Source organism: Acanthisitta chloris, unplaced genomic scaffold (genome assembly GCF_000695815.1).
Source record: "Acanthisitta chloris isolate BGI_N310 unplaced genomic scaffold, ASM69581v1 scaffold3878, whole genome shotgun sequence".
Classification (NCBI taxonomy): Eukaryota; Metazoa; Chordata; class Aves; order Passeriformes; family Acanthisittidae; genus Acanthisitta; species Acanthisitta chloris.
In genome coordinates, this window is record NW_008685414.1 from 18,473 (window position 1) to 41,698 (window position 23,226).

Sequence of the window (23,226 nt, forward strand, 5' to 3'; positions counted from 1 at the left end):
AGATTTGTGCAGGATGCTGTTGGAAGGACACTCCATGGAAGCAAACAACCATCCCTTCTAGTCCATTCTATATATACAGCTGGACACTTTGCCCTTGCATTCAAGGTGTGGTGATTGCAATGACAGAAGTGCTAATAGGAAGCAGGAATATCAGTTCCTGATGAAGCACTGTACAATGCCTCATGATGCTCTGCAGGTGATGTCAGTGTCCTGACTCCCATTATTCCTAGGTAGCTTGGGAAGTCAAGTGACTTATCCAGCAGAATCCAGCAATCTACGAAAGAGCATTGAAGAACATACTTTAACTTTTCTAGCTACCAAGTCTTGTCCCGAGTTTCCCACTGACAAAGTCTCTTTTCCACAGTGTCCCCTTCTGCAGTCCCACAACCTCCTGCAAGCTGCCTTGTGGCACCTGGGATGCATCAGCTGGGGTCTGTATCCTCCTTGTATTGTGTGGCACAGGGATTTCAGAGTAAATGTAGATTGTTGACCAAGCCACTACAGCATCTCAGGCCCACTTTTTCCTCCCACAGGTCTTCATTCTATATTGCTGTTTCTCAAAATACTGCTCATGCTGCATTTAATGGAAAAAGCCCCAGTTTCTCATTCAACAGTTTGCCCCACTAACTATCACCTTCCAATTATGTACATGGTAGGAAACTAAACATTTCTAAGATGATCTTTATTACCCGATTTTAAATTTCATGTCCACTACTGTCCACACTTCACCACAGAAAGCAGCCATGTAGCTTTCCTGACTTTTGGGGAGTTCAAGGCCAAACCACCACCTGCAGTGACCTTACAAACATTTTAGCTGAAAGGCTTACATTTTAAACTGATGTTATCTATAATTTCACCAAAAGTATTGCTTCTTATTTTTCACACCATAATAAAAATTCAGATTACTAGAAAGAAATCTGATTCCAAGTGGACAGACAGTAATTTCTGTGTCAAAACCAAAGCCCCTAAATTCTGGAAAAGGAAAATGAGACCATCAAACCCAAATCTGTCTTACAAAGAAAGTCAGCGTCTGCTGCCCTTGGTTAGATAGCCCAGCTTTGAAACTCTAACAACCTGTCAAACCATTTCTTGCACAGGAGTATTGTAAATCCACTTTGGGCCACCCAGATAGTAATTTCCACAGCGTCATCGAAACAGAATGCAGAGTCAAAGTTAGGGGGATTGTACACTTCTGGAGAAAGTTACCACTTCCACAAGATAATTTTTTAAATACAGAAATTAGGAAGCAATCACAAGTGTTCTTACAGAAGTACTGAAAACAATGACTAAAAGAAAAAAGAAAAGAGAAGAAAAGGAGTTGTACAGAGGAAAGGTAAAGCAACATGTGGTATTCATGCGGAAAATTGCCTATGCTAAATTGGAGCTAATTTTCAGCAGTTCCCTAGGAAGGGTTTAAGAAGGAAGAGAAAGCATCAGGGATTCAGGCAGTTCATCTGTCAGTACCTTTTATGACCCCAAAAGCTTGCTGAGGTGAGGAACAAAGCAAACTGAAGTCCATTTCCTTGCAAGGAGCAGGCTCCTAATTAATGCCAGGTCTCAAAAAGCACAGAACCAACTGTTTCTTAGCAAAACTGTCCCTGCAGGAAGAAGCTTATGAACGTCTCATGCTGTGACATTTCCCTCACAAGCAATTAGCAGGAGATGGGAGAGTAAAGAACAGAAATGCTAAATCAATGTACATTTCACCTATTCGGGTCTCTGATATTTTTTGTTGTTGTTGCCAGTTCCAGGAAACTGTCAGGCACATTTAGGAACTGCAAAAAACTTGACAAATGAAGAGATGAAGGTACTGTGGTTGCACAAGCCTGAACTGGCAGTAAGTGCAATAGCTCATGGGCTGATACTGGGGTCTGGAGAACTGAACTTCACCATCAACACCCTAAACTATGACAGACTTTTTCCTCAGAAGATTTCTAGATAACAGTAAATTTGTGGTACTGACTGACATTCTGAATGCCAGAATTCCAGCCCAAATGGACCTGGAGCAACTTGAGGACATGGAAAGCAGAAATTCGATGAAGTTCAGAAAGGGCAAATGTGAAGTTCTATATCTGGGGTTGAATAAACCCTGCACATGCTGTGAAGTTAAAGACAACCCTAAAGGTTATAGCAGGAACATTGAGATTTGGATTGAATCCAGGCTATCAGGAGGCTCCCAATGTTCAATGTAAACTGCACACTGGGCTACATGGAGCATGGCCAGCATCTGACGGGAAGATCTAATCCCTTTCACTCATCCCTGAGAAGCCCATAGTCAGACCATGCCACCAGTCTGAATTCCTGTGTCATGTTGAGACACTGAGAAGAGATCAGTAGATGGTTACCAAGAAGGACAGAATCTGGGGCACACCACTGTGAGGAGAAGCCCTGAGATGAGTTGGGGCAGGTGCAGAGACAATGATAATGATGACAGGGTCATGTACTACGGAGATGTCAGACCTTCTGAGCCTTCTGAGGCCAAAGACTGTCCTTCTTTTGACATAACAGAGACTTGGACAAGACACTAGGAGCTGACACCAACTAGCCTGAATTATGTAATTTGTAGGTTGGAGCTGAGCAGATAACATCCTAATTAATCTTATAACGGCAGAGATAAAAACCTGCTTCCTTATTGCTTGGAAAATGAGAAAGCAGTGTTTATTCATTCTCCATCTTTATTGCATTACTGTGTATATTATGCCTGTATATGGAATGAAGATAGTAAAAATTAACCAATGGGGACATTTTTGTGCCAGAGAAAGATCTGTCTACTGCAGCTGTGTCTGTGGGTCATGCCTTGAAGAAAATGAGATTGTTTTACTTCTAAGATCAAAAGTAGATCCAGACCTTGTTTTTAACCAAAGATTATCTATCAACTTGGGATGTGTACATCCTGACAGCCTCTTCTCTTCTTATCTGTGGGCACTTTGAGCACTGTCATCTAAGGTACTGCTGATGAATCCGGATTTGACTTTTGGAAGAGAGGTGATTTGACTTTTGCAGGTGCAGAGTCTTTCCCTGATGCAACCTTTCTATGATACGTGATCATCCCAGTCAAACGACTTTGTGGAAACCAAACTGTGACTCAGAGGTTTCTTTAAGGAAATAGTAAAATGAGGCTGTTGTTAAATATGCATGTACAGTGGGGAGGAAATAGCTTATGTTTTCTAGTTTGCTGCAGGACATTTTTTATGGGATTCATTTTCCCTGACTTTAGCCATGTAGCCTAATTTAATCATGCTGTCTCTGTCTGGATCTGATGAAGAGACACTGGATGAGACCCTCCAGAGGACAATCCAGACCACTGATGAAGGCTCCACTCTCCCAGATGAATTGACCAGAGACTGTCAAGACTAGAAGTAACTAAGACCAGAAATATAATTTCTCAGTGAGTGAAAAATAGGTGAGATGAATTTGATTTCTCTTTTGTATTTTTTTTCTCAGTTCTTCTGATGCACTGGAAAGTTGAAAACTATTGCAAAGAAAAGCTTTATTTAAAAAGTGGGTGTTTTAAATTTCTATTTATTTAATGGAAATAAACACATTTGATTTCATTCCTTGTGCAGCATTGCTGTCCCTAGACAATGTCAGTGTGGCAGAAGATGATATAACATGTTTAAACTGTCTAGGATAAAATGTCTTTCTACCTGAATTGGTCAAACCAGAAGTAATTGTGGAACACATACTGATCAAAGAGGGGAGATGGTTCCTGACTTTTACCCGCTTTAGATAATCTGGATAAAATTCAGCATTTTGTCAGTGTGCTGTATGATCTAATCACAAAGAGACTCTGAAGCCACTCTGTAATCTGCTCCTTTCTACTGGTTGCTGCAGTTTATAATGATATAGAGTGTTTCTTCATTAATACCAGTCATCCTTTACTCAATGAGAGGGGCAGATCTGTCTGCTGCTGCTGTTATCTTCTATTCTCCTTTCATTTCTGTTTTCATTGCCTTTGTGAATTAGGGCTGGATTTCACAAAAAAAGGTCACAGAAAGATCTACCATTATATTAGACGGACTGCCAGATATGTAAACAAATCTTACTCCCTCTTCTCTCTCTTCTGTTTTTAGTATTTCACTTCATGTTTTTCAAACAAGCATCAGTCAGAGCAGTCATGTAAAAAATAGTGAGGTTGCAGGAAGATGCTCTGCTAGGGGCATTTTGATATTCTTTGATCAAACCTCATCAACTGCATAAATTACCACTGTTAAAACTGAGAGGGGGAGTAGTAAATAGCTTTTAAAAAAATAAAAAAGTAAGGATCAGGAGGTGGTTGTGTGCACTACTGAGACAGAATCTCCTTTGAGGGTCAGTCTTTCAAACAAGGTGCCTGCAAGACAATGTCTAGCCTGCCCCATTTTGGCATAAGGCAGCTTTTATGTGGCTGCATTCTTCATTCAGCAGCCTGACAGAAATTCTTATGAAAAGAGGCAGTGATCCCAGGAAATGACATAGAAATCCCATTTCTTGGCTCTTGAAGCTCTGCAGTTTCCTCTATACTGCATTTCACCTCTTCTATCTGGTGTGTGTTTTAGGGATGGTTTTCCATAGCCTGAGATAAATGGTCTCAAAATACTTTGAAAAAGAGTGGAAGTTATTGCTGTCTGCTTTGGGCAAGGCAGATAGTGCTGACTGAAAACCTGGAGCACACCAGCTTTGACCATCCTGAATGAGTGGATCTGACCAAAAAGGAAAAAGACGGCTGCTGACAATTGCAACATGGTCTGGTAATAGTTTCTGTTAAGGTGCCTTCAAAGGAAGCAGACAACAGTCAAATCTATGCTTTGTGTCTAAATATGTTATGCTCGGAGCTCAGATGAGGATGAATCTCATGGATTTACACTGCCATGATGAATGACCAGCCAAAATGGTGGTGTTCCAGCTTGGTATGGCTAAATTATGCTTTTTAAAACCGGATTTCAAATTAAGCAGATGTTTTCCATTGCTAAAAATCAAACTTGATACTAGAAAATTCATAAAGTATCTACCATGGACGAACCTCCAACATCACTGGTTTTAACCTCAAGACTGTATGTCGTGTCCTCCATCATCTGCTCATCGTTTATGACAGCTGGCATCTCACACACCAGGGTTCCCTTTTCATTTTTCAACTTTGATAGCCATTCACCATACGTAAATGTGGCCGTTTCTTGATTAGTCAGGTTCTTCAGGATGATCTGTGAAGAGCCAAAATAAGGGAAAAAACCTTACATCAGGTACCATTTGAATGAGGGCAAAGATTAAACTTATGAAGTGTACAGTATGGCAGGTCATAGGGAGAGTTCGACCATAGCTTCAAAACCTGTACTGAGGTCTTCTGCAATAAACGCAGCTGTCTCCTCCTATGGACAATATTTGCTGTGGTGATTTGTCCTGAGAAACGGTCTTCATAATACTGTAATACCTTTTCTTCCATGAGGCAAAGCATAGGGAGAACTTTGCTCCGCTGATGTAAGTTACGGACAAAGCTCAACCTTAAGAGAGTCAGACCTTTCCTGGGACCCAGCATGGAATTCACTCCAAAAAAGTAACATAGTTATTAAAATTTTCATTATGCCTCCTTGAAGGAAACAGCATCTTTTTTTTGTTTTTGTTTTTGTTTTTGTTTTTGCCCGACTCCTTTGTGTGAATACGCAGAGATCACTGTAGAGAGATGCAAACCAATCCCAAACAAGTTAAAGCAAGGCTCAAGATAAAATTAGGCCAGCAAAACTTAATGTTTCACACAATTCTCCCTCTGGGAAAAGGTGACAGAACAAACAGTATGCAACAGATATTAGTCATGCTATCTAATGTCATGGAAGGAGCTCAAATACTGTGGTGCTAACAGAATGGGAATGAACACAGAATAAGTCGGTGAGTTACTCCAACAAATGCCTAATAAAATATGCACCTTTATGACTCCTGTTGAATGTGGGCTCAGTGGAGCATCAGTCAGGTGGGAGAAAGGCATTACACCTGCCTACAGCAAAAATGTAGCAGTAAGTTCTCACTAAATTGGGGGAGTTGGAGGGAAGGGAGAAGACAGGGCTGCAAATTACCATTTCTGTTACCATTTAACAGAAACAGAGACTGTATCTGAGTGCAGCCGTGCATCAGCAAATACTGTTTCTGCAAAGGCCAAGAAACATGAACCCAGACATATCAGAGAAGGGTGACAAAATATTGGGGAGGAATGAATCATGCAGTTATGGGAAATGTTGAATTAAAAGAGATGCCTGGAGGTGTATAGTTCCAGCTCCTGCTCCAAGCGTGGCTGACTGCAAAGCCACGTCCAAACGAGTTTTGGAAATCTTCAAGGCTGCAGATTCCCCAAACACTCTGAGTACTCATCCCAGAGCTGCACCACTCTCATTGGAAAGATTTTTTTCTTTATATCTGATTGGGATTTTTCTCATTGCAACTTTTGTCCGTTGTCTCATACCTTTTAACTGTTCACCTTTGAGATGAGACTGGATCGATGTTCTCTGTAGCCTCCCTTCAAGCAGAAGCAGATCATAATTAAGCCCCCTCAGTTTTTGCTTCTCAAGGATTAAAACTCTATTTTCCTCAGCCTTTCCTTGTGTGCCATATGCTTCAGCTGCTTGACGACCTCAGTGACCTTTTGCTAAACTCTTATATATCAGCCTAAGAAAAAAACCTTAATAAAACTTATCTTGAGATCAAGTGTGCTCAGATTCTGTCCTCAAACTCCAGGTGTCCCACTCTATGACCTTCTGTTGACCCCAACCAATTTTTGCTGGAGCTTTTAGCAGTTCAAAAGAAGAATAATGCTCCAGGTTATAAAAATTTATTTTAAAGAAGGCAGTAGCTACACTGAAGCTGAGCAGGAAGCCATGCCACTTGTGCATTCAATGGTTCTGTGGGTAGGACAGTCATCTAGGGTTTTCACTCTGCCTGATGGTATACAGGGTTCTGTAACAGCACCTTCATCTCATGGGGACAGGACATTTTTGGCTGCAGAAGCTGTCCCACTTTTCAAAAAAGCTGCTTATTCACAGCCAGTTAACACTATTACTTTGTGGTCAAAAAACTGTTCTATGACTCAAGAGATATTTAATCAAATCCTTGCTTTGAATCAAGCAGAAATCAGGTCTCCCCTACCGCACCAGGTAACCTCTCTGCTGGGGCACAGACCAGGTGGAAGTGCCCTCTGTCATAAACATCTACATCCTCTTAGGAGTCCAACCTAAAAACTTTTCTTTGGCCAAAATTTGCAAAACTGAATTGTGAATAATGTCGACTTGACCGAAAATGTCCTTTCTTTTTCCCCTGGTGCATAAACATTATGTTGGAAAAGTTTCAGCCAGCAATACCTCTGCCCTACTTGGGAATGACAGTGACATTGTTAGTAGCAAAATGCCCTGAGCAAAGCTTTCAGGGAATTGTCAGGAAAGCACTGGGGGGGTTAGAAGCAGATTAGAGTTGTCAGCTGGAGTGCGCTCGCAGACCGAGACATCAGACCTCTCACAAATACCCAGCCCATGCTCAATGCTCCAGATGCTGTCTGGGAAAATCTGTCTGGCTACTAAAACTGCTGGAGCAAAATGCCCTCATCCCCAGTCTCCCAATCAGGATGTGTGATTTCTTCCATATGCAGCCTCATGTAAGCAGTTAGCAGAGACACAGATAGGTGTCCCTGATATCTCATTCTGGCATGCCGTTGCAGAGAAGAACACACAGGAGAAAGATACTAATTTTACGAGCTTTGTCTGCCCTGGGAAAACAACTGTGAAACCCCAGCATGCCCTGGGATGATCCTGAGCAGCATGGGCAGCAGGGCAAGGGGGTTAATCTGCCCCTCTGTTCCACTCAAGTGAGACCCCATCTGCAGTGCTGCCTACAATTCTGGGGCCCACAACATCAGAAGGATGTGGAGATGCTGGAGTGAATTAAGACAAGGCCAAGAAGATGCTCTGATTGCTGGAGCTCCTCTGCAATGGAGACAGGATCAGAGCTGGGGGTGTTCAGCCTAGAGAAGAGAAGGCTCCAGGCAGACCTTAGAATCACTTTCAGTACTAAAGAGGCTCCAAGATAGCTGGAGAACGAATTTGGATAAGGGCCTGGAGTGACAAGACAAGGGGGAATGGCTTCAAACTGACAGAGGGCAGGGTTAGATTAGATATTAGGGAGAAATTAGTTACAGTGAGCATGGTGAAGCACTGGCACAGGTTGTCCAGAGAAGCTGAGGTTGCCCCACCCCTGTAAGTGTCCAAACCAGGTGGGCATGGGAAGATGTCCCTGTCCATGGCAGGGCAATTGGACTAGATGACCTTTAAAGGTCATTTCCAGCCCAGAGTATTCTATGATTCTATGATCATAGCAAGGGACATGGAAATGGCAGGAAACCTGCAGCGGGCTGATTGCTTGGTCACAACATGGGTACATTGCCTCATTTACTTAGCATGAACTGCCTAAATGTTGGTCATCCAGCCCAACCGCATCACACTGGCCACGCCTGCGGTCAGTGGTGGGACCTGGATATTCCTGGGGAAGCAACGCATCCCACCCAAGCTGGGTACAGGTAAACTGTGACTCAAGGCATCTTTCCCTCTCTCAGATCCATCTGTCTGCTGACTACATGGGAGGCCTAAATAGTTTGGTAGAAGAGGTGAAAACTGAATGTAGTGGTTTTCAGTGATGAAAATAGCAGAAAATTAATCTCATTCTACATGGAGGTGTTTGTGGGTGTTGCACACACAGAAGGTGATGCAGGATTTTGATTTCAATCATGAGGGTCAAGCAAGTCATCTCAGGAGCTGAGACTATATTTCTTTTCTGTCCCTTCCTCTCAGAAAAACTAGCTACTGCTTGGCAATGAGACTGCTACTTTACATTGCATCTAAACTATTATTTTAAGATGCCTAGAACTTGCTGTGGACATCCTGTGTGCTTTTCAGCTCAAACTTTATTGCTAATTGTGCATCGAGCTTAAGTGGACTGTAGAACACCTATAAACAATGAAAAGAAAGCAGAAGCATTATGTATGAATAAAATGTGGATAACTTGCTTTGTAGCTGCAAATACTGTAGTTGACAGGAACTTTAAAATTAGACAACTAGAAATTAATTGTACACTGCTGCAATAGAAAGATCTGACATGTCCAATCATTTGATTTACCCCTACTCGGACTTCTCCTAGATGCCATGTAAAACACACTCTGCAGGGTATCCCACCCTACTGACACCAAAATACATAGGTCGTGGAATTCACCTTTAAAAACTCCAACACAGGTTTTTTTCTTCTGCTGCATGTCATTATTCTTTGCTTAAAAAGAGAATCCTCTGACTGTGAAACAAAAGGACTTCACTCTACTGCTAAGAAAAAAGTCGGCTTCAGCTATATAATTCCCAATTCTCAATAATAATTCTCAAATTCTCTTAATCTCCTTTATACAAAGGAGAAAGAACTGAATAAAGACTGAATCCCAAAGGCAGGATTATTTGTGACGTTTGAATGCAATGCAATTAGTGCTTCATTAAGGCAGCTTCTTATCTGTCTGGCTTTGACAGCACAAAGTAACATTAAAATTCTGGGTGAAGCAACTCTGCAGAATTCAATAGTCTCATAATTCCTGGTATTTCACTCAGAGATCTTTCATCATTTCTTGTTTCTATCTTTTCAATTTTGTATCTAAGACACTGGACAGCAGGTGAAATCATCACATGGGCTGTGGAACCAGCTATCCCAGGAGGTTGCCAAAGCATCCATTTACATAAGTTTCCTAATTAGAAGTTGCAATTTTTGTATGTTGATGGTACTGAGGCACTGACACAGGTTGCCCAGGGAAGATAATGGCTGCCCCATCCTTATAAGTGTTCAAGACCAGATTGGATGGGGCTCTGAGCAACCTTGTCTATTGGAAGTTGTCCCTTCCCATGGAAGGGGGGGTTGAAACTAAGCTTTCAAACTGAAATCAGACTGTTATTCTGTAATTTTATGGTTCTCTTCCCTGATTTTTCAGAAACACAGACAAGTGTCATGGTAGCTTGACGTGGAAGAACATGAGATCCAGCATTACATCAGAGGAAAAGATTCAAACTCTTTGCATTTCCCAGCAGTGCAGCCATCAGAAAGCATTGCTCAGCTTTGGAGAACTTTCACTGTGCCTTTTTGTGCATAGTTATGATTAATAATGTTCATTCTGGCACAATACCTCACTAATCACCCTTTAGGTAGTGGCATTTAAAACTTGTTGCCACTTGTGGTGCAGTTTGAATAATCAGTACCAAGTTCATTACTTGGCCGAGATTTTGAATGAAATTTTAGTGCATTTTATCTAGACAGGAAAAAAAAACTACTTGCCTGCTTGGAAATTGAATCTTTTGGCTGCGTACAGCATCATTGATATTTCATGCATTTTAATTGGTATTTATGCATTTCTATTTCTGGCAAACTAAAAGCAGTATAGATTACAACCAGCAACAGTTTACCAGAAGGCCAAAGAGAATTAAAAAGATCATGTATTGTTAGTTTAATAGAACAAGAAAACTAAGAATATCCCATAGATAAATGGAGCAACAAATGGTTAATTATGGGGTTGATGGCTCAATCTAGCTTTTCATTTCACTGTGCTAGTTAGCACTAACTGTGAACCATCTGTCTGAGAGTTTAGCACTACCCCCACAAGTATTTCATTATGCAGTTTTAATATACACTTTTGACAGAAATGGAAATGGGCTCAGATCACTTTTCATGTCACACAAGGCTACGTAAGTTTTTGAGGCTGGAATACAAATCAGAAAACACAAATCCTTCCTCCCTGCTTTCAGAGCACTCTTGTCCTCACTGTCTGCCTAGGAATGCAAATGTAAACATTACCTTTGCAGGGAAGGTGCAAAAGAAAACCAATAAATACAGTTTTGTAAGTGTCACTGGATTTAAGATCCTTCATTCTCTGTTTCTCTATGAAAAAAAGAAACTCTGGCCATAATTTTTGTAAGCTTCTAAAATCATAGAATCATAAAATAATAGTTTGGGTTGGAAAGTATCTTAAAAGCCATCTAGTTCCAAACCCCTGCCATGGGTAAGAACACCTTCCACTAGACAAAGTTGCTCAGATCCCCATTCAACCTTGCCTTGAACACTTACAGGGATGGAGCAGCCAGTTCTTCTGGGCAACCTGTGCCAGTGCCTCACCATCCTCACAGCCAAGAGTTTCTTCCTGACATCTAACCTAAGTCTCTTCTCTTTTAGTTTAAACCCATTATCTCTTGTCCTATCACTATCTGTCTGTGTAAAAAGTCACTCTCCCTCTTTTTTATAAGCCCCCTTTTAAATCTGGTCTGAAGTGTAGAGACAATGTACTTAGAAGAAAATGGACACCTTGTGAACCTGCCATACGGGGAGGTGAACTAAACACGTACAAGGTTGGGAGATGAGTACCAAACACAAAAGAAGGATTAAAAAACTCTGCAAGGATAAGATAAAGGGAGCAGAAGAGCAATAACACCTGTGAAGGGTGGACTGAGTCAGACTATTATCCAACCTATCATTTAGCTCTTAGAGGCACGTGAGCAAAGGCTTTATCCAATCATTATATGTGTGATTGCGTACACGGGGAGAAACACAGTATATTAGGGACAGTAGAATCCTAATAAAGTGGCTTCAGCCTAATTCACATTGAATCGTCTGGAGGCTGTTTCTCTCCACACTGAAGACCTGTTTTTGTGCACACAGTTCACCTGTGGCTTCTATAGAGCTATAAGATGGCTATAATACCATTAGATATGTCCAAATGAGAGTCCATTTTGCCTGTTTCCCTGGGAAAGTTTTGCTTTGGGTAGGACAATCAAGCAGGCTCAGGTTTTGGAATGCCTAAATTCCTGCAGGCAACAGGAAAGTGGGAAGGTGCAACTAAGGATATTGCCATCTCTCACCTTTGAGCTATTGCTGATTCATGACTGCAGGACCTGGATGTCTCTGGATGAAGAAGCTTTATTTGATTTCATTTTATATGAATATGATTTATAAAACTCAAGGGAAAGTATGGGAGAAATGACAAAGGGAGTTCAACCAAGACATCTGAATCAAATCAGAGAACAGATTGAGTTATTCTTTAGGCAGAGAGAGAAAGATTGTGTGTCTGTGGCGTCTATTCTAAAGATATATGCTGGAGGTCTAATCCTTTGAAATGCTGCACAAGAGTTAACACAGAATCACAGAATGTTAAGAGCTGGGAAGGACCTTAAAGATCATCTAGTCCCAACCCCCCTGCATTGGGTAGAAACACCTTCCATTACACCAGGTTGCTCAAAGCTTTATCCAACCTGACCTTGAACACTGCCAGGGTTGGAGCATCCCACAACCTCCCTCCAGTATCTCACCACCCCCACAGCAAAGAATTTCTTCCTAGTATCCAGCCTAAATTTCCCCCTTTCAGTTCCTCTCCTTCCCCAGTTGCTAAGAAAAAAGTTATAAGTGTAAATGCTCAAGTTAAAATGGTACTGTGTGACAGTAATGCCTTTTATCTCATGTTAACAAAGGTGAAAAGATGTTCATCACTTCACTGGAAACTAGTGGCTACCTAGGACCAGTGCTTAGAAACACATTATGGAAAAATGAAAAAACACTTCAGACTAGACAAAAAGGATAAAGGACCCAATTTAAAAAATAATCTGCTGTTTCTTCTGACTGTTGGTTAAACTAGTCGGTTGTAAACTATTCTTATAAAAAAGTCAAGAGGCAGAAATCCAGAAGGATATCTACTCCAGAAAAAGTATGTTGAATTCAAGTGACAGAGATGTGTTTCTTCATTAATGACATCTGATGGCGTTTAATCAGCACATGACTCCTCCTCTAAGGGGACCTCTAAAGGGTCAGAGCATAGCAGAGATCTGCAGGGACTGAGGGTACATCCCAGGGACAAGAAAATATTTCAGGTGCCCCAGTGGCAGGGATTGGGATCTAACAGCAAAGTGTGTGATAATATCATCAAATCTTAGAATAATTTAAGTTGGAAAAGACATCCAAGATCATCAAGTCCAACCATTAACCCAGCACCACAGTGGTCACACTAAACCGTATCCCCACATGCCACATCCACAAGCCTTTTAAACATTTTCAGGCATGGTGATTCCACCACAAAAACAAATGCTTTCCAACACAGCCTTGCCCCTTGCTCTCTTCTTTCTTGACTCAATTCCTGCATTGAAAAACCATGAGAAACCAAGGAGAAAAAATGTAGGAATTAATAAAAGTGAGTATCACTCAGTGCCTTTCTCCCCTTCATCAAGGACTGAGAGGCTTCAGAACAAGCAGGCTGTGAGAGACACGTGGTGTGGAGTGCATTACCCTTTCCAGGAACCAGTCCGGGCGAGTCCCCTTTCCATCTATCCGGACCCTCATCTTCCTGAGGGGTGCGACATCAGCGATCTCCATAATGAAACTGTCCTCTTGGCCTCGCTCAAACCTGGAGGGATTGAAAGACTGAGGAGGTTTCTCGGCTGCTTTACAGCATCGTTGCATCTCTGTCTGTGCCACAACTCTCACCATGCTAACTGCCTCAAATTAAAAGTTTATGAGTGCACTTTATTGGACTTGAGCTTTCCTGTCCTGCAATCAAAAGCCACTGTGCCATTGGCAAGACATGTCAGAGCAGATCTGACAGGGGTTCCTCCTCCCCTGGAAAATCAAGCCCCTACGAGGCACCTGGAGCCATTCCAGGCAGCCTGTAGCATACATTACTGCTCTGATTGTAATCAGAACAATAGCGACTCACAGTCAGGTTTCTGCACATTGCCTTCCTCCTGGCAGCTGCCAACTTGCTTGCCCTTGGCCCATCTTAGCACAAGGCAAAATAATTTTGCCTCATCTCTTATCACTGAGATGCAGCACATAACTTTGCACTTGCCGTGGAGACAGGCAGTTGCTGCAGCTCAGCTAAATACAGCACCCAGATTGCAAGTCAGAGCCCAATGTCTAAGTTTAGTAAGCACAGGCAAATTGTTAGAAAGGAGCCAAAACCAGCCTCATGAATTTGGGGAATTTGGATTTGCAAACTACCTCCCTCTTTGGTAAGAATCACAGTGGGTTTGTGTAACATTGCATGAAAGACCTTACCCTATACTTGGCTGCTGCTTATAGGCACAAGGATGTGTGGGAGCTGCTCATCCATAGCAATCAGCAGAAAGGAGGAAAAGGGAAAAAACAGCTAACATATGCTTCCTGAACAAGATTACATTGACTGGGCCTGCACCTTCCCTCCCTCTTAGCATCACTGGTGCTAGGAAGAAAGCCTTGCTCCAGTGAAAGCCCTGCCTCAGGCTCAATATTACTCGGTTCAGAGCTAGTGTATCTTCTAGTTTGCCTCCAAAATACTCTGTCACACCCCTGTGGGCTTGGATGTGGAAATCCAACCCTTGCTAAGGAGAAGGGAAGCCAAATCAAGGGGTCTACCAAGCAAAACCATGATTACTGTGCTGTTGATGTTCCTCTTTCGGGCAAACTTCTTATGAAGCAGTTACCTGAGTCTGCTAAGAGGTTTGGGGAGAGCTCTGCAAACTGTGGGTACTACCATAATAGACACAATCTGTAATGATGATATCCCTGGCAGTGGACCCAGCTCCTATAACTGTGCAGTGCCAGGATATGGAGAAAAATCCCCATTTCTTCACCAACTTCTGCTCAGATAACCACCCACAGCATGAATGTGATTATCCTTACACCATTATCTTAGCCTGCATAGCTGCAGATGTTTAGCAACAGAGATTGGCTCAAGACTCTCAGTTTTCATCCAGGCATTACTTTCCTTGCACTCCCAGTGGCATTTGGACAGGGCATTTTGGTCCCGGTCCATTTCTAGTTATTGAGGGTTATGTTTGCTCTTTGAAAATCTCTTCTCTCTTGTTATTTGTCTTTCTGTGGTACTGGATACCAAGAAAGCCTCTCTCACTGTGAGAAAAAGAATGTGCTTTTGTGCCTGTACTGGATTGATTTCCACCTATTTAAGAAAGAGGTGTGACCCTTCAAGTCTGAATTATCCCATGATCCTATGATCAGTTTTTATTACAGTCCCTCTTACCTACAAAGCTTCATAGAAGTCTCTCACTCTGATGCTTTCCAGGCTGAGCAACTCTAAGCTAAACAGTCTGTCAGTTAAGTAAACCGTTATTTATGTTCAGTAAATGCCCTGTTTAATATTTGTAATGTTGATACTCACATGCTTCTTCCACAAAGTCATTGTACAAGAGGGAAGCCATTGCTAAAGTGGCAAACTGGGTGCCCCAAAAGCTCTTTTCTATCCCTAATTCATATCAACATAAGCCTGAAAAAAACTGAGAAAGGAAGAAGTACCCAGACAAACTGACTGCTGCTATTCGTTTTCCAGGACACTGAACCATTTTTCTGAAGGATTTCATTAAGCTTTCCTACCCATGACTGCCCTTATAAATATTTCTATTGCCCGGGGGTCTTGGCAATAACAGTAATGTAGCAAAAATTGCCTTAAATCTGCAGCAGGTTAGACAGACAGTTCTTTGTAATGCACTAAGCTACTGTGAGTGAATTGGCACAGGGTGGCCCTAGTAAAGATGAAGTGCCTTTTACTGTTTGGTTGCATCAACTCTCACCCTGTGCTGCTGGCACAATGGCTGGAGAGATTTCCATGTGAAGCAAGAGCTGGGGAAGACTGTGCTGTTGATAGCTAGATCAAGACTGGCAACAGTGGTGTGGAAACAGGCAGTATGTGAATTTGGGGGCACGAATGTCCTCTGCAGAGGGTGCTAATGAGATGACAAGAAGTCTGTACAGTAGGAAGTGTGATACAGAGCACCTCCAGCTAGTAGAGATTTGCCAGTACACCCTCAAAGAATAGCACAGCACCCTGGGGATAGTAGCATATTAATACACCTGTGTGCTGCACATCCTTCTTTATATAGCCCTGATGAGTTTTCAATGCCTTTCACGGACCTTCTGCTTGCAGAAGATAATGCAAACAACTAATAACACAGAGACTTTGTGGTTCTCCTTGCATTTTCATACCCTTCTATCAGAGATTGCTCACTCCATCCATATAGACAAATGCAACTTTTTTTACAGGCCACATAGTTTAGGGATATCACTTGCCTTGACAGTGAAAATGAAACCCCTTTCTTGAGGGGTTGAGATGTCTTGATCCCCTTTTGAGATTTTTTTGGTTGACATACCCTGATGTGAAGTCTGCTTCACTTTTAAATGCAAATGGTCCATTTTCCCGCCTACTAGAATGGAAAGGTGGAGTGAAATTAGTGGAAGACAGGTCAGTTTGGGGCTGCTCAGGGTCTTGGAAGAGGGATGTCAGTGCTGGTTAGACTCGCTGGTAAGCCAGGTGCATTACCCACATGTCTCTCTGTGACAGAGAGCAGGACCAGGAGCTACAGTTTTTTGCATGACTCAGCAATGTTTCTCACAGAGATTTTAGTCAGCGACAGCTCCACTACATTTTTTACACAGGAAACAAGGCTTGTCCTTGTTACTAACTAAACATACGAAGGTTTTAAGCTTAGCTGAACATGCTTGTCCAGACACCCACTCTGCTATGACAGCTGCAAGTAAAACAGCCCCTGAGCAAACACCTCTATGCACGGAGCCTTATCTTCAACTATTCAGCATCACCTCAGCAAGTTAAGCTTGAACTGTGTGGCCAAAAGACAGAGAAGAGCCAGTACCTTCCCATCCCAGGAATTTCCCAAGGCAGGTGTGAACACGCTGGTTTGTATTTCTTTCATTATGTGCTTACTTATGCATCTCCATTAAATGTATAAATTAAAGAATTTATTTTTTCCACAAAAGTTGACTTTTGCAGAAATTACACCCATGGTTTTGTTCAGTGTCCACACGTGCTTTTAGGGATGATGCAGGACTTCATATTTTTGTTCTGGATGCTTATCTCTAAAGCCACTGAGAAACAGGTTAAGCAAAACTTGCACAAATGACAGAGGATAGTTTCTCTGGCTACAGTGCTGTTCTTTCCTCTGCCCTGCTAAATACCTGACAGAAACACTCGTAAGGGGCCCAGCTCTGAATCTACAGAGTCAATGGGAGTTAATCTTTGTGTTTCAGTGGGAGCATGATCAAAGCCCCAAGTGCTTCTTGACTTGGCACTAGAATCTGTCATCACTCCACTTCAAGCCAACAAAAATTACAGTTGCTGTACCTGTCTCCATTTTTATCCAGTTGCATCTCCTCAGTTGTCCCATTGGATCCAAAGACAGTCATGAAAATACCGGCATCAGTACCGCCACTTTCAACATCTCCAGTCACAACGGTGACTTCATAGAGGATCTGTTGAAGATTGGAAACAATCAGAAGGTCTCATTTGACAGCTGTCCTTAAACCATGCAAAAGCCTTGTCAACAGGCTAGACAGGCTTTGCTGGAGGTCTACATCTTTGCCAGAAACAGTTACAACACAGCTTCTTGGTTTCTCTTCACCACATGGTTCTCAGAAGTAAAGCTAGAGATTGAAACTTCCAGGACCTTCTATCTATGACTTCTTCCTGCAGATTTTACCAGCCTAGACAAACTCAGAAAGAGACACATTCATTGTGACAACCATATGAATCACAGAATCATTGAAACGATCGGTTTGGAAGGGACCTTTAAAAGTCATCTAGTTCTAACTCATTTCCATGTGCAGGGGCACCTTCCACTAGACCAGGTCTCTCCAAGCCCCATCCAAACTGGCCTTGAATGTTTCCAGGGATGGGGCATCCACCACCCCTCTCAGCAAACTGTGCCAGGATCTCACCACCCTCAGTGTAAAAGATTTCTTCTTTATATCTGATCTAAGTCAGCCCTCCCTCAGATTAAAATCATTATCCCTTGTCCTATTGCAACATCAGCAATGAAGACCTGTTAAACTGCTTCTCCATGGGAGTCGCTACCATGATATCAGTGGCATGGTCTCCAACCCTCTGCTACTGCTGTCTCTTCCCAGCACTCTGGATCTCTGTACTGCACCAAACTCCTGCCAATTAGAAACAAACCTCTCTCAAAGGCACAATTGTTCCTTTTTCTTGACCACAATATGTTTCCCACAAGTGTTTGGTGTTAATCAGGGCAATATTAATTCAACATCATTAACGGTTTTGCGGTTTATACACCAGAACACTCTCTATAGCAGAAAAATGCATCTATCCTGCTCCCCAGTGGGATGCACTCTGCTGCATTGGACACAGAGTGTTCCCAGATCTTGTACACTGAAGGAATGCCAATTTGTGAAAATATGTTTTGCATAATTTTCACCTTATTATCTTAGTTTTGAAATTTTCCCCTGACATGGCAATAATAAGACTCCAAATAGACACATCAAAATCATACAAGTCCCAGTGACTGCCAGGAGTGTTAAGACTTTGAGGACACTTAGATGCTTTCAAGATCACGGCAATAAGAACTCTGAATTTAAGAAGAGGAAGAATATCAAGAAACAGCCCCAACAAAACATATTTCAAATAGTGCACTGCTAGGCCAGTTTTATTGGCCTGAATTGTGACTGTCATGTAAATAAACAGCATACAAGAATAACATAAGAGAAAAATTACATTTCATGTTTGTGCAATCCTGAATAACCTGTTCATCACATATAAATCTGCACGCATTTTAAATCATATCAATGCACCATATTTGCTATAGAAAGCAAAGAAGAATTTTTAATTTTTTTAACCAATGCATTAAAGGTTTTTAATGACTGTGGTGCACATTGAGCAATTTCTCTAAGTATGGGAAGGCAAATGCCTCTTTCAAGCAAAAGGAGGGAATATGAAGCCAAGAAGAAAATTAAGTTGAAATGGGTATAGATGACTGTACAAGAGTTAAACAATAAAAAGCACACCAAAAACACAAAATCAAAAAAAGTATTAGTTTTCCCAAAGATGCTAAACTTATTAATTGTCTTAGAACTCTAAAAAACCTTGTTAGACTCAGTTTCTAACTACAGCTATTTACAAGGGAACAGTCCCGAATTCCCTCAACTAGGAGACTGATCAGAACATCAAATGCTCACTTCTGATTCCATGTCCCATGCATCTCCCTGGATTTCCTTCAAATCTTTCAGCAAGTTTCTGGCCTAACATCACAGGAAAAAAATTCTAGTTAGATGTGTCTATTTTTGGCATCCTTATGAAAATAAATATTCAGGATTGTGCTTTTAAAGGAAGATTGAACATAAGTCTTCATTAACATCCACTTCAATCTACAGGCAAGCCATCAGCTCACTAATAGGAGTTTGGAAACCTTATCCAAGAGGTTAAACGACAGATGGGACATTTTTATGAGATTGTTTTTAACTTTGGTATTCAGTCTGAGAGATGGTTTTTTTTTGTTCCCTCTTAGGTCAATTCCACCATTGAAAACTGCATTGATTTGTTGAATACTTCACAGATGCTAAAAATGTTATCAAGTTTCTGTGTGTCTGGGGAACAAGAAAGATTTCAGGAGAATATCTTTAGCTTGGGAATCTAGAGCAATATAAAGAAAAATTAATGTACTATGGAAATGTAACCTGACTGTAAATAGAAGCACATCTATAGAGATTTTAAATTGCCATACAGGTATTAAACACAGTTATTATTGTCACATTCATCCAGAGTGTTATTTCTGCTATAAATCTCACATCCAAAATCAGCATAGCTTAGCTTTCCAGTTTGTCTTTGGTTAAAACATGGCATAGCAGATATTACTTCAAAATTCATATATATGGATGAAACAACTACAGAGTTTTTTATTACTTATCCAACTTTAATCAGTCATTCTTTTCAAATATCAGGCTTACAAATGTCTCCATGTTTCAACATCTTCCAATAATTATTAGTTTCTGACTGAATTCAGTTTCTTTATCCTGTTAGAAAAGTTGAGATGTAGCCACACTGTGGAGAGATAAAAATATTAATTTCCACTTCTCTAATCTGATGAGTTAGAAGTATTTCCTCACCTTGCAGATGCTTCTATTCTATGGGTTCCAGCTATGCAATAGGTGTTCCAGGTGTGGTGACAAAATGGGAACATGTTGCTGAACTCTGTCCTACCTGCTCTGCCTTTCTGTCTATGCCATGGTTGCATCCAGACAGCCTTACTAAACAGTGTTCTAAGCAGTAATGATTCTAAACCATACCTAAAGACTTTGCCAGAGAAAAAACATAGAAAAGGAAAGCAAATAAGAGATTTGGGCCACACAGAAATATGAAAGCTGCTGACATAACATCGGTCTGCTGAGGTCCCTACAACAGCTAAAAATACAAGGCCTAGTGCCTACCTTGATGCCAACATTAACACATTCTGCATCCAGGATGTTGAGGATTCGTGAAGTGAGCCCATCACCTTTGTCTCTGGCCAGCCAGCACTTACAGACAAAGTTATACATGACGCCTTTGGTGGGCACAATAATGTTGAGCTCTTCCATCATCCAGCAGCTCTCAGGAGTGGCACCATCGTGCCCAATCTGTGAGAGTCAGAGAGAAAACACTTCCTGGTTAAAGGGGACTTCTTTGGAGGAGAGATTCTGATTCTGTGATTTAACCAGCCATGAAGGACTATGAGTCTACGTATACCATCACACAAATCACTTCCACAGTAGAATGGAGGGAGCTCTGAAATAGTTAGTGTCATTGCTGCCCAACAGGCAAGATGTCAGTGTACATGGCAACCAATGTGGGCAAGGAAGCTCAGGCTGCTGAGTGTGAGGGAAGGCCAGTCTCAAAAAAGCAAGGTAGACCGGGCTGACCTACCTGAAAACATGTCCAGTCTCTTACTACTCTGTTCCTGCTCCATTGACATCTCATTTGCAGTTGTCAGCAGATGCATCTCTCCACCTTTCCAAGCCCTTCCACTGCCGTTACCACTCTTAGAAGTAACTATCAAAAGTTTCATAACCAAGATGGAACATACAGCTCAGCAAACACCCACATGTACTATTCAAGCACATCTTCCCTCAAAAGTCCACATATAACTCAACAATATGTATGAGGCTGTTTCTCTACTTCCCATCTCCTTAGACTGAAAAAGTTCCATGTTTGTACAGGAGACAAGAGATGGAGCTTACATCTGTAGCTTGTTGATTTTCAAGGACCACCTTCCCCAAGCTCAAGAATGATACATCCTGGAGAGCAGGAAGTCACACAAGGGTAGCCACAAGCCTGCATGGATGAACAAGGAACTCTTGACAAAATTTAGGTGGAAAAAGGAAGAATACTAGAGGTGGCAGTAGGGTAGGGGACCTGGAGAAGTACAGACACTGCACAGGTTTGCAGGGATGAGTTTAGGAAAGCCAAAGCCCACCTGGAACAGAATCTGTCAAGGGCCATGAAGAGCAACAGTCAGTGTCCCTACAGGTATATCAGCTGCAAAAGGATGCTGATAGTGCCAGTTTCTCCAAGAACGTGCATGTGTACCACTTAGTGAGGGTGGGCAGTGCAGCCCAGGGCAGACTTAGGAGCAAAATTATGTATCCCACCTGATGTATGAACCTGTGCCAGACAGTCATTCCAAACTGCTTCCTGCACAAAAAAAAGCTGAATAAAAGATCTACCTGCACTTCATTATTTTCAGAGTAAGTGTTGTTTATGTAATTACTAGGAAAAAGAGGTCCTTAGCTCCTGCTGGTTTTTGTTTTAGATTATCAGGATATTTATGGTGGCTTGGAAAATAATTTTTAATAACAATTTCATCTAGGGTGATATATCTGTGGTATCTTTTTTTTCTCCCAAAATACCAAGTGATCCTTTTCATCTGACTGTCTCAGCCATCACAGCTATTGGGAGTATTACTGCTACACTAATGTCTGTGCAGCTGCAGAAAATTAGAGCTAACCACTAGGGAAATTCAAGTCTACAATGGATGCATTAATCCTCAGATTCTTGGGGTGTGAAGTGAATGGGAATATAATATGTGCTTTCCCATTCCCTCTCTGGCAGCTTGGCTGGCCTTCTTCAAACCCAAAGCCTCTCTGGGAGTCTGCATGCAGCCTCTAGAGACCTGTTGCAGGATGGCATGGACAAGACAGTGAGAAAAGTTCAGGGGCAATGGTTCTGCAGTGAAGCAGGGACAAAGCAGCTGGAGGGAAAATCCCAAAGGACCTATTAAAATTTTCTGTTCTTTTGGGTTCACTACACACACACATCCACCAAAATTATAGAATCATAGAAAGGTCTGGATTGGAAGGAACCTTAAATATCACCTCATTCCAACCCCCTTGCCATGGACAATGACACCTTCCGCTAGAGCAGGTTGTTCCAAACCCCATTCAACCTGGCCTTAAACAATTCCAGAAATGGGCAATCTGCAGCTTCTCTGGGAAAAGCATCATTCCAAGACATTGCTAGGTAGCAGATTTTCACAGCAACCTGTATCTTCTTTGGTAGCTGTCACTGACCGGAAGAAAACATCCTTCTCATCCAACTGGCTTGGAGAACCTGAACAGAAGCAGATATCTAAGCGCCTCAAGAACAATGTTATAAATTCTGGGACAAATTCAGCCAGTGCCGAGTCTTCCTTATGGCTGGACTTTCAGAGCAAAGCACCAGGATTTGTCTTCAATTCTAAGCAAATCTTTAGACAGACCATGTCAATACAGTGAATGATCCCAAGCCATGGCCACACCAGCAGTGTAGCCTGGATGTGCATACCAATATCACGACAGGGTGTTTGGGTTGAGGTGTTTGAACTAAATTAGAATGACAGAATTTCAAAGACAGGTAGATCCTTGGGCTATTTGAAAACCTTTGTAACTCATTTCTACTGTCCTTGAGGGACTGTTGTGTATTTCACATCACTGAGACTAAGGTGTTCAATTTGTACTGAGCAGCTCACAATCACATAGAAACTGAACGCAATGGCAGAGGGAAAATGCAAGAGAAAGTTTGGAGGAAGGAAGGAAAGAAGGAAGGAAAGACAGGTAGATCCTTGGGCTATTTGAAAACCTTTGTAACTCATTTCTACTGTCCTTGAGGGACTGTTGTGTATTTCACATCACTGAGACTAAGGTGTTCAATTTGTACTGAGCAGCTCACAATCACATAGAAACTGAACGCAATGGCAGAGGGAAAATGCAAGAGAAAGTTTGGAGGAAGGAAGGAAAGAAGGAAGGAAGGAAGGAAGGAAGGAAGGAAGGAAAGGAATCCTACTTATTCTGGAAGATTCAAAGAATAATAGAGAATCCTGAGAGTCAGGTCCCTAGTCACTGAGGGACTGCACTTGCACTTGCAACACTTTTATGTCCTTGACTTTACTCTGTGTTTGTGATGGAGAAAGG

General features: G+C 41.8%; 1 protein-coding gene across 1 annotated transcript in view; it reads right to left on the minus strand.

Annotated features, from left to right (window-relative positions):
• Positions 1-23,226, minus strand: part of LOC103807040 (lipoxygenase homology domain-containing protein 1-like) — a gene marked incomplete at both ends in the record, with an annotated part of 56,275 nt that overhangs the window by 16,198 nt on the left and 16,851 nt on the right. The window contains 4 exons of the mRNA XM_009079758.1: positions 5,003-5,180; positions 13,297-13,414; positions 17,138-17,265; positions 20,233-20,418. Of these exons, the coding sequence (XP_009078006.1) occupies positions 5,003-5,180; positions 13,297-13,414; positions 17,138-17,265; positions 20,233-20,418 (610 nt within the window). The remainder of the gene's footprint in view (positions 1-5,002; positions 5,181-13,296; positions 13,415-17,137; positions 17,266-20,232; positions 20,419-23,226) is intronic.